Here is a 12,044-nt window from a genome sequence, read left to right on the forward strand (position 1 = left end):
TATATATATATATATATATATATATATATATATATATATATATATATATATATATATATGTTCACTAGTGAACAAATAGTTAAAACATACACTATTGGATCATAACAGAACACCTATCTGTCTGTCTGTGAACAGACCGATAAACCAGACTTTAAATACCATGATGAACTACAAAGTTATAATCATCTTAGTGCATTTTATTGTTGCAAGACTATGTGGGAAAACCATATACAAGTGTACCATCATTTCAATAGAAAAGATGATTCAAACTTATTGAAAGATGTTTATTCAAGCCATTTATGTATGAAATACAATACAGAACGAGTAACGGGTTCACCAGACTACAAAAGGCCGCACAAACGAGGCCTGGAACATATTTGTCTTCCATTGGCTTTCATTAAAGCCATCATTCCCGCAGTTGCGCCCACACATACTATGGAAGATATCACACTTTGAGCATTTTGGCCTGCTACAGTTTCAAGCCAACATAAGAACAAAACGAAGCTATTGAGGTGAAATTTGAATATGAACAACGTAACAAAACTCATAATAGATGTGCATGATACGAAGATATAGCATGATCAAACAATCCGTGCTTTATGGAAAGTAATGTGCTTTTTATATTCTCTTCAGTAAACAATTTTCGCAAGTGGGGGGTCTTCTTGAAAATAGTCTCTTTCTCTTGAGACAGGGGTAAGGTCTGACTATATTTTACCCCTTCTAGACCCTAGACAGGGCCAAAGGGGTAAGGTATGCGTACATTTCACCCCTTCTAGACCCTAGACAAGGCGACAGGGTAAGATGTGCATACATGTGACCTCTTCTAGACCATAGACAGGGACACAAGGGTAAGGTGTCCTTAGATTTTTCCCCTTATAGACCCTAGACATGGCCAGAGGGGTATGTATGCGTCATTTTACCCCTTCTAGACACTAGAAGGGCCATAGGGGCAAGGTACGAGTACATTTGACTCCTAGACCGTAGATAGGGACACAACGATAAGGTGTGTGTACATTTTATCCCTTCTAGACCTTAGACAGGAGGCGAAAGGTCTACATACATTTACGCGTCCCAGACTCTGCCTCACTGCCTCAGGTGAAAACACTTTCACCAGGTTAATTTGGTTTGGTTTAAATGATGTAAGATTTTCAGGTGAAAATATACAAAGATAAATAGGCGTAATATGTAAACTAGGTACCTAAATGTTTGAGATGTCACATATGAAGTATCAAAATGAAGGTATTGGAAGTACGTCATATAAAATAGGAATTGGACCAAAGTACGTTGCATTTTCAGGCAATTTGCCCTATAAGCAAAGCATGAAAGTTATTGGGCTAATTCATGGAATATTGATTCACAGTTTAGGAATGTGTATTGTGAACCAAGTCTAAAAAATGTATTCTTGTAATTTAAAAAGTGGAGCTGTAGAGATCTTTCGTTAAAATGGAGCTCGTATAGTACCTCGATTAAGAGTGATGGATGTTACTGTCAACCCTCCAATCAATATAGCTGATGCTACCGGAAATAACTGCATATAATTCAAATTCTTCAGTATTTCAGTAAGATGGGTTATTGAAAGCAGAAGCAGAATGTTCCATGTAAGTTTAACATCTAACACTAACATTGGATGGTCAAACTTCTTTAGATTTTAGCAATAGAAGCAAAACCAATAAAGCATAGGTATCATTTGATAAATTCTAAAAAGAACAAATCAAACCAAACAAGCCCAATATTTACCGCCCAGAGGTGGACTGGGGAGAGGGGGTCCCTTTGTTAAATGACCTTCTGACAGGTTTTCCTTTTAGATCCATGACCTTCTGACAGATTTCAGAAGACAGCAGAATGTCACTTCCATACACAAGAATGCCTAGAACACTTGTCAAGAGGTCACTGCTCTGCGGATTTAACGTACGCATATCCGACCTCTACCCAAAAGAGTAGAGAGGTTATTTCCGTGAATACACTCTGGCTTGTGAAAAGTGTGTGGAAGAGAGAAACACAGATATGATAAATTTTTGAAAAGCTAGTTATGAGTATGCAATTACATTAAAAATAGAAAGGGTGCAAGAAGACCAACTAATTTAAGGAAACTAAACACCCCTAGTCCAACTCACTACTCTCTGGCTCCCTTCCTCCCATCTATGCCAGCAATAGATCCCCACCCCTAGTCTGCTACCCTGATCCTACGTCTCCAAGAAGTTCTACTAGAGGTCATGACCTCGGGAACGCTTAAAGCTGCACATCTAACTTCATTTGATAAATTCTCTAGAAACTAAACCAAAAGTTAGTTCACTAGTCAAAACCCGTTGTTTGTCTGCCTTGATTAAAAGGTAAATAAAGTGTCCACTCAAAGGTTGCATTTATTTTTGGGAGTACCATGAAATGTGAATTATAAACGACAAAAGCCTTGTATCAACACAAATAATTATCTGTGAGCTTGCAAGTTGCATCATAACGACGAATGGCCAGTAAATGGAGAACACGTATCATAGACATAAAATCTTGACGTGATCACTCACAGTGCGTGATTCAAATTTGTTTAGCTGGAATGGGGAAGGACTGTTTCCACTGACGGTATAGTTTCCGCTAATGAGGTCTATTGCATCCTGAAAACACACGGAATAATACCGGGAAAAAGATTAACACAACTAGGAAACAATAGCACTCTTTGGTATCAACTAAAAACCAAACCAAACCAAATGACATAGTATATCCCGCTCGAAAGTAGGGTCGGAGTGGGATGTACACAGACCTGCTCTCTACCCCAAATGGTAGAGCGGTTGTTTCTGTAAAGACCCCGACTTGTGAAAAAGAGTGCATGAAAAGGTAAAAGTAAGCAGCAGAAAAAGCAAAAAGCTGAAGGCCAAATTTTTTTATAGAGAAGCTTGCCTGTCGAACTCCATCTTGAAAATTATTTAAATAGTATCTCGAGAGGGCGCTTATCCCGTCTTTGATCAATCCGGAAACAGTTTGTTTGCCATATCTGCAAAATTTCATTTTCAGAAAAGCATCACCAAGAGGGAAACGTGAGAATTCCCGAGTCTCGATCTTTCTATTGATATTACCTGACAATATCCCCTTTCAGAGCATTGGTTCCAGAATACTCGAGGCTGATCTCGTCACCTTGATCCACCCACACTATAACAAAAATTTGTATAATATCAAAACCAAACAAACATTTGACTGCTGAAATGACCACAAATGATAATACTCTTAGCCCATACAATTCCTGAAAATCTCAAAATCTTCATGGTCCGTGAAAGTAGTAATGCTTTCTGAGGGTGCAAGTGCACACATCCGCTGCAATTGTTGATTCAAAGATATCCGTGCAAGATAGCTCTGCAATGAGAAAGCATAGCAATTTTGGTCTCGATCTCAAGCAAATATCACAAACTATGATCAACTAGAATACATTAATGAGAACAACACTACAGCAAAATCGGCTTTATAAAACAAAAGGGCCTTTGGCCTAGCAGTACCCGGGTTATCAGTGGAGCGCAACCTTTCAAAAGGTCAAAGGTTCAAACCCCACCAGAGGTGAGGAGGGTGTGTGAGTTCATTTGTTGTGTGTGTATATATATATATACTAGAAAGGTACTCGTGCAATGCATCGAGACACATCTTGAGTTCAGTGTTTCGTTTTATTCATTTTTATGTCGATATAATACGGTTTTATATGGTTTTTAGAAAGCGATAATGTGTTTATTTTTTAATAAAATATAAATTTGAAAATATCATAAAATTTTGATAAAAAATATATAGATATCAGTATCAAATTAATCTTTTTAAAAGTTCTTGTGTTTTGATGTAATTTCCTTAATTCAATTTTTTAATTATACTTTAATTTAGGTTTAGTAACAAAGAAATTTAATTTAGGTTTAATAATATAATTTTCTATAAAGATAATAACTAAGTATTCTGTTAGAACTCAAAGATTATCCTAATTATATTTTAGATTTTTTATATTTAAAATGAGATATTTATCCAATATTTGATTATGTTTATCTGCAGTTAGTTGCACAATTCAAATATGGAGTTTTGATAAGTTGTAATTATGCACAATTTACTTGTAATCTTAAATTTTAAGTAATATGCATCAATAAACAGTACTTCATGTATAAAAAATGGTTTTTAAGAATTTTTGTCAAATGCTTTATAATATAGTATAGATATACCTAACAAAATCGTCTTTATAGGACGCCAAAAAAGTCTAAAGGTCCTAATAGACTGCCTTATAGGACTTGAGTTTGTAAGACCAAACAATCATGCATCCTATATAAAGGTGTCGTAATAGGAAGATAGGACGTATTTGGCATCCTAACAAGTTTTTTAGGACACTATTGAAATAAAGTGTCATGCTAGTTTTTGTAGGACATGGTTGAGAAGTGTCCTATGAACTAACCTTTTTATAGGACACTTGTTTTTATAAGACACTTTTTCAAATATTGTCATCTAAAAAGACTAACAGGAAGCGTTATTTCAAAATTGTCCTAAAAAACTTGTTAGGATGCCAAAAACGTCCTATCGACTTATTGTGACCCTTTACATAAAGACACATGATTGTTTGTCTTCATAAATGTAAGTCCTATAAAGCAGTCTATTCAGACATTTAGACATATCTGACGTCCTATGAAACCGATTTTGTTGTAGAGCAACTTGGAAGTTCAAGTTTCTTGATCCTTTAAAATTACAGTTTGTCTTTGGGATAACTGAGTAAAGCATAAATGCATTTTCTCCAACCTGTGTAACATTTGTTCGATCAAGGCAATCTATGCAGTTCGATCGAATAATTCCTTTCTGCTCCGCTAGCAATTCTCCTTCTGTGTTTTGGAGAAAGTATCTGCTCAGCTGGAACAGCCAATATTATAAATGGTATTATGGAAAACCATCGTAGCTCCATTAAGGAAACTATTTCAGGACTTGTAAAATGTATAGTCAAGTTGTGCTAATACCCCTGCTTTTCAAAGTCTTCGGCTATTTCATCGTACAGAAGTTTCAAACTGTCAAAATTTGCGTTGCCACAGCGTTGATGGAAGTCAAATGAGACATATCTGAATCAATAATAATAAGCTCATGTCAAACCTGCATTCTGCCTCTAGTTGCAGTTCACAACAGATTGAACTTATGAAATACTAATTATGAGCTCAATGTTACATGATCTCATCCCAATTCTAATGTCTCAAATTACCATAACCAGTGGCGGACCCAGGAATTTCTTTGAGCGCGTCCACCTTTAAGGTGGATCAAAGGTCGGCAAAATCGCGGTGTGACCTGGGGAGAAAGTCAACACGGTTTGACCTAGGAAAAGTCAATTGTGTCGATTTGAGGAATAAGATACACTTTTTCAAATGAAATCGACCTTGATCCTTAAAATAAATATATGTTGCCTTGAGAAAGAGAGAAAAAAACGACAAATTTTAAGATAAATTGACATTTAGAAGGAAAATAGATCATAGAAAAAATCATAAAATCAAAATGGGAGAAAAATTAATAAAAAGTTGCCTTGGCATAGTGGTGGTAATAATGTTGTACTTGAGGTTGTGAGTTCAATCCTTCTAACTACATTTTTATTGTTAATATTTTCAGAAATAGCATTATAGAGCCTGAGTAAATGCTCTTGGCCAGCCCTGGAACCTAGAATTAAAAGATAAAAAAGTAAACTTTCACCTGAAAGATTCAAACCATTGACCTCTTATATATAAAGTGGTAATCCAACCATCCCACCCAATGTTTCTGTCATAGATTTTGTTTCAAAGATTTAAAGGCACCCTTCAAAATAAAGCGGGTGCACCTATCAAACGACTAACTTCTTTTCTCTCGCAATAATTAAGTGAGCGGTTGAAATTTTCAATGTATTGATCATGTTCACATCACTGAGTTACGGGTGATGTGTATGTGAAATATGAGAAGTTCTGTTATGTATTATGTCTGTTTCCATCCTTGTATAAATGAAATAAAATGAATGGAGATCGTACAAGAAATAAAGTAAACTTCAAAGCACGAATACCGGATTACCTAACATCTGGCAGCTTTTCCATTTCCGTGGCAAACGCAAGGTTCAAATGGCCCTCATTACCATGCTGCATGTAAGAGAATATTATATAAGTTCACTAGTTCTGGAGAAACAGAACATATGATACATGCTTAGCAGTTCGTGTATACACACACATGCATGCATACTGCATGTGTGTATGTATCTATCTATATGACATAATTTTTCTTCTCTTGCAATATTTTGACAATCTGACTGTAATCACATGCTACCTTCATCATGTAAATAGTGCAAGATTTTCAACTAAGGAAATGTAAATACACACACATAGACACAATAAGCATAGATATCAAATGATTTTGTTGTTAGACTCATGGATGAGCCTTAGCCCAATCTACTAATTAGCGTTTAATAAATAAGGAAATGGTTTATATGATAATTAGGGTGGTTTAACAAATACGAAAATTGGTTTATTCCCTAAATAGAACATGACAATGCAATCAAGTAAATGTTTTGCGGCAAGCACTTACCTTATCAGTTAAGTCAACAGCAATGGTATCTCCGTATCTTTGTAAAAGATCATGAAAGTGGCGTTTCACGACCATGGACTGCCGGCAGTTAACAAAATACACGTGTTATTATTAGCTGCCATCTTATGTAACTCGTACATAAAACATCACAGACTTTAAAGAAATCATGTCATATTCTCATTAACGTAAAACTCATGAAATAAAGACTAAACTATGTTATGATGGCAGTCCATACCGTATCTTCATGCTCAATAACAGCAAGACGGGGTTTATAACTCAAATCAACAATTTGCTCCCACAGGAGCGGAATCGAACCCCGAACCTGAAAACAAAAGTTACTTTATTTATCAGACAATATAACATCCTCAATATATCGAACCCCGAACCTGAAAACAAAAGTTACTTTATTTATCAGACAATATAACATCCTCAATATGTCTTGAGAAATATAATTCTACGTTCCAGTAAACTGGAGGTGTACAAGCTTGATTTCACCTTTTGCATTAAGACATCAAGAAACATTTAGAAGTAGTTGAATAGATCGAAAGATACATTCTGAATTTAGCAGTCAAACCTGTTAACTTTTTTAATTCGAAATCCATCTGGATCTTGTTCCAACTTCAGTTGAAAATTAGTGTCTTCGATCTCAAAACTCAAACTCTTGTTTTATGAAACTTTAGAGGGTATTACTTAGGGGTGCTCGCGGTGCAGTTTGGTGCGGTTTGAAGCCAAACATCAAACCGCACCTCATATGTGGTTTGAGCATTTTCCCAAACCGCACATCATAAATCTCAAACCACAAAAAACCGCACTGCAAAATGTGGTGCGGTTTATGCGGTTTGTATCTAACACACTTTACACCTACAATTCAATAATTATAAGATTAAAACTTCATTATAAAATCAACAATAATGTGACAGTAGTCCAAACAATAAAAAGTTTAAATACATCCAATTCCTAAATACATGTTACATAATTAAAAATAGTCTAAGCAAACTAAAAATATTACATAATTAAAAAAGTGTCCAAGAAACTAAATATATTACATAATTAAAAATAGTCTAAGAAAACTAAAAATATTATCTACTATATTATATAATATAAATTATATATATATATATAAAATGTATGGTGCGGTGTGCGTTGCGGTAAAAATGCAAACCGCACCGTGGAAATTCTAAACCGTGCTTTGTGGTGTGGACGGGTGGTATGGGTGGTTCGGCGGTTTGGAAGAACACCCCTAGTATTACTAATTCAAAAGAAGCAACACAAGACACGGAAGAGGGTGTATCCTAGTGAATGTATTACCAAAAAACAAGCAGGAATTTCATATGCACTAAGGTTTGAATTCTTATGAAGGGTGATAAATTCTATAAATAAGAATGCAATCATATCTTCAGAAGAATGAAACAATCAAATCTGGAAGTTACAAACAGTAATTAACATACTCATATATTGGAATTGCAGATGACGGATGGAAAATATCTGGAGCGCCACTTTTTCTTTCAAAAAGTAATTACCTGTAAAAATGATGATCTGAATCCTTCATACTCCAGCAATTGCTCCGTTTCAATAAAGTTAGCAGTATCTCCTTCTAGATTAGCTCCGCGCCTCCACATTCTAGTACCTAATTCGTATCAGATACCTCAAACTACTGGCAAAGATAATTGTCACTAAATCTAACAAATCAATAATATTCATCTTGACCTACCAAGACGCCTTGCACACCTCCTTGATATCAATGTAATTGTGGACGTTAAATTATTCAGCTTGAGACGTCCCATCTGGAAGCTTAATCCTCGGTTAAGGGAGACATCATAAATGGCATGGAATCTAACAACAATTATGTCTCTTAAAATCCAATGGTAGAACTATTTACATCTGTATATACTATATAGTAAGGAGCAAAGGAACTATACAGAGAAGATTATTAGCATGGCCCCTGTGCAAGGATGACACGCACAAATCAGTAAATGGTTCAAAAAAAATTATTGTAAGATCCCACATTGGTTGGGGGAGGGGAACTAAGGTTGCCTTATAAGGGACTGGATACCACCTCTACTAAACACGTTTTAAAACCTTGAGTCCAGGTGTATGGACAAAGCGGACGATATCTGGTACAGTTGGCCTCATGTTACAGAAAAGTATGGAAATGACAGAATTTGAATGTGTCATATGGACACATGGAGAGGATATTTCCTTGTAATAATGGCACGATGAACTCATCAAGCTGCAATAAAGAAATATCAATGTATCAGAAAATATAATATTCCAACAATTTAAGATTACATACCATCTATACAATCAAAATACAAACAGTTGCAAAAAGATAAAAAGGTAAAGTAGAATCACTATCATGGTCTCCTCCAAAAAGAACAACTAACCTTATTCTCAATTAGCTCCTCCAAGATATTCCTGTTCCAAACAAACCGTGGGTCAGCCTGAAATGCAAACAGGGAAATTATGATCCTCAAGGTGATACCTGAACTGGGTCCCTACAATTAGACCCTCCTCTAATATTTTAATTATAAATGAGATCATTGTTATGTAAGCTTTTTGCAAATGGTGTTACACTTCCTAACAAACCCAGGATAGGTGATACTGAAAAGCATAGTCTCTGAATATTTTAATTCCTGGTACACGTGGACCAAAAGTAGCTATGAAGGGCGTCTTTCATTAACACTAATGGGATAAGATAACTAGGTAAGGGCGGATTTTATATGTTTAGATGATAGTACCATCAGAACTCATATGTGGGAATGTACCTGCTTCCAAATTGGTTTACTCATCCACCCATCAGCCATCTTACATCTTCTCTGCAAGCTGTAGGACATCAAGTTTCTTCGAAATGAAAGTTTGTCTAAAATTTAAGCCAAAACATAATGACAATATGCAAAACAAGAATCCTAGTTATGAGATGATCAAATTTTCAACAATGTAATATAATTAAAAAAACATACTTTAATGTAATATCAGTTTCGTAGGAATAGTACAGGCCAGGAGTCTCCTCCACAATTTTCAACAATGTCTGGAAGTAAGCCTCGTCTTTTTTCTGTATAATGAATGATTTTATGAAACAATTAGAGCTTCAAACTTCCGGAGGTGCCTCATCAGCTGGATGGAACAGCTTATTGAAAAACTTAACTTACTTGTTGATTAGTTAGATTTCTTAAATCTCTATTACAGGATAAGAACTTCATAGACATGACCCGGAAGATAGGAAAACCAAGATAAGTGCCAACATCCTTGTGAGAAGTTATGACCAAAATGTATGTCCCTACACAAAGACCACAAGAGGAATAAGTTATACAGGCAAGAACAAGATGTAACTTTGAACACCTGCAGCATAATTTCTTTCTGAACACCAAATTTTCGTGAAATTTCCTAAACCGTCATCTGCATTTTTTCTAGTAATCTTATAGATTTTATTTACTACCTTAAAGAGTCATGATACAATCAAACTCAGTTCTCTTTTCAGCATTATCTCACTGATGCAGCTTCATAATTATTTCTGATGCTGAAACGTTAATTGTGTTCCCTCTCATCAATTAACCAATACAAACTTCTATCAAATGCTTTTCCTATTAAGCCTAAAATTAATACACATGCAACTTCTACACGTATCTTTAATCACTCTTTAGCAAAATCCTAGCCTTACTAATAAAAGCAAGTAAAAAGGATCCAACAGATTTAACTTATCCACTGTAGAACTTCAAGTATCAAATACTTTCCACTCACTTAGCATCTTTCATAATCTCATGGAAGAAAATTTACATAACAGTAGTAACTTTTCAAGTACAAAAATGAGAACTAAACTAAGTTGCCAATTTTCAATGGCTTATCTGCCTATAGCACCAACATATGTCCAACAGACCGAATTTAAAATCATATAGGATGCATTTCAAAATGGAGTTTACTAAATAGCACAAACATGCACCTGAAAGCAACCTAATAGTTCCAGCAACACCAAATACCGTATAGACCCTGGAAGCAGTTTCCAAATTAACATCACCTGTGACAATTTACAAAATTTCCATGTTAGCATTGTTTAATGTAGGGAAGTATGCTTCTAGAAATAGGATCACCATATTCACAAATGAATATGCATTTAACTACATCTTCAAAATTGAACTTCTCTAAATTATTTACACAAATTTTCCCAGAACCTCAACATACTGATCAAATGTTAAATTATAGCCAAAGGTTGATTCCGAAGAGCAAGTATCAACAAGTTTAGCTATTGTAACCAAAATTAAGCTTGTTCATAGCTTAAGTAGATTCCAAATTCAGTATAAAAAAACTAAAACCAAACATATAACACAAACACTCATGAAGTGATGAAGAGACATGAGAAAGGAAAAAAGGCAATCAAACCGTCAAGCTTATGAAAGCTTCCATCGGAACGGGCGATTGAAAAGCCTTGATCGGGAAATTCAAGTGATCTGATGACGAATTTATGCTGAAATTCGTGCAACTCTAGTTGGTTCCATAGCTTGAAATGATCCTTTCCCGTTGAAGAGGGTGGATCGATTTCCATTTTACGAAGAAAATCTTGATAGAAAACTAGGTTTATTGATTGATTGATTGAAGGGTGGGTTGCTGATTGTTGAATGATTACAGAAGGAAAGAGGGTAATCCAACTAACTACGAAACTAATACCGCTACGCTAGCTAGCAATATTCCTTCATTCAAATGAATTGAAAAAGGCAGTTGTGAACTTGTGATGGCCCAATATCTTGTCCTTTTCAGGGTGTTTCGTGTACTCCTTTATAATAACTTGCATATTCGTATCTTGATTTTATTGTTTTATTTTTTATTTATATTAATATTATAATATTTATATGATTTTAAATAAACAATATTGTTTTTTTAATAAAATATAAATTTAAAGACATAAAAATTAAAAATATATATAAGTTCTATTTTTTATATAATTTTTTTAATTCAATTTTTTATTATTAGATTTAATGACGAAGTAATTTATTTTTGTTTTAATAATACTAGAAGGGTATGTTAGACTTAATTTAAGTTCATGAATAGCATTAACACATCAGAATTGAATCTATTCATGTAAAGAGATTTAGGGCTTGAATTGTGTACCTTGTGCGACTGATAAAGATGGGTTCTGATTGTTTGATTGATCACCCATTCTTTCTCAAGATCCACTCTTAATTCCTTACCATTTGATGGCCTTTGGTAACTAAATAGGATTCTGTGTGTTCTTGTGAGAGACAGATGTAAAATGGCGCCAGAGAAGTTTTTATATGGGGCTGAAAGAATTGTTCTCACCATCAAAGAACCATAAAACTGTCAATAAACCAACTGCTATATATATATGACAGAAAAGAAGAGKCTGATGGTACGCATACATATATATATACCTGATGCTTATATATAAAGCATAATTGTTATTATGCAATGAATCTTGTTCTCAAGGTGAGCATATATACATATATGTTTCTATATATATTACAATCTCCCACTGAACAAGATAATAATTTGATAATAACAATTAACTAAAT

At 34.6% G+C, this 12,044-nt stretch overlaps 1 protein-coding gene and 1 pseudogene across 4 annotated transcripts; one reads left to right on the top strand and one right to left on the bottom strand.

Annotated features, from left to right (window-relative positions):
• Positions 1-118: 118 nt before the first annotated feature.
• Positions 119-11,212, bottom strand: LOC112518627 (phosphoinositide phosphatase SAC8). 4 transcript variants are annotated; one of them, XM_025126394.1, is made up of 20 exons: positions 10,897-11,212; positions 10,460-10,534; positions 9,672-9,799; positions 9,483-9,574; positions 9,288-9,345; positions 8,907-8,963; positions 8,719-8,752; positions 8,234-8,314; positions 8,043-8,149; positions 6,758-6,844; positions 6,523-6,600; positions 6,016-6,080; positions 4,953-5,051; positions 4,741-4,840; positions 3,225-3,339; positions 3,066-3,138; positions 2,890-2,983; positions 2,520-2,606; positions 1,462-1,528; positions 119-466 (listed from the first exon to the last, which is right to left on the bottom strand). In XM_025126394.1, the coding sequence occupies exons 1-20, from the start codon at positions 11,057-11,059 to the stop codon at positions 342-344; spliced, it is 1,785 nt and encodes a 594-aa protein (XP_024982162.1). In that variant the 5' UTR covers positions 11,060-11,212; the 3' UTR covers positions 119-341. The 4 variants fall into 4 exon arrangements, 2 of the variants coding, with proteins under 2 accessions (XP_024982162.1, XP_024982161.1); XM_025126393.1 differs by having other exon boundaries at positions 119-469; XR_003069817.1 differs by lacking the exons at positions 119-466; positions 1,462-1,528 and having other exon boundaries at positions 4,741-4,820.
• On the top strand, positions 8,405-8,515 carry LOC112518755 (annotated as a pseudogene).
• Positions 11,213-12,044: the final 832 nt, after the last annotated feature.

Source organism: Cynara cardunculus (genome assembly GCF_001531365.2).
Source record: "Cynara cardunculus var. scolymus isolate 2C chromosome LG 9, CcrdV1, whole genome shotgun sequence".
Taxonomy (NCBI): Eukaryota; Viridiplantae; Streptophyta; class Magnoliopsida; order Asterales; family Asteraceae; genus Cynara; species Cynara cardunculus.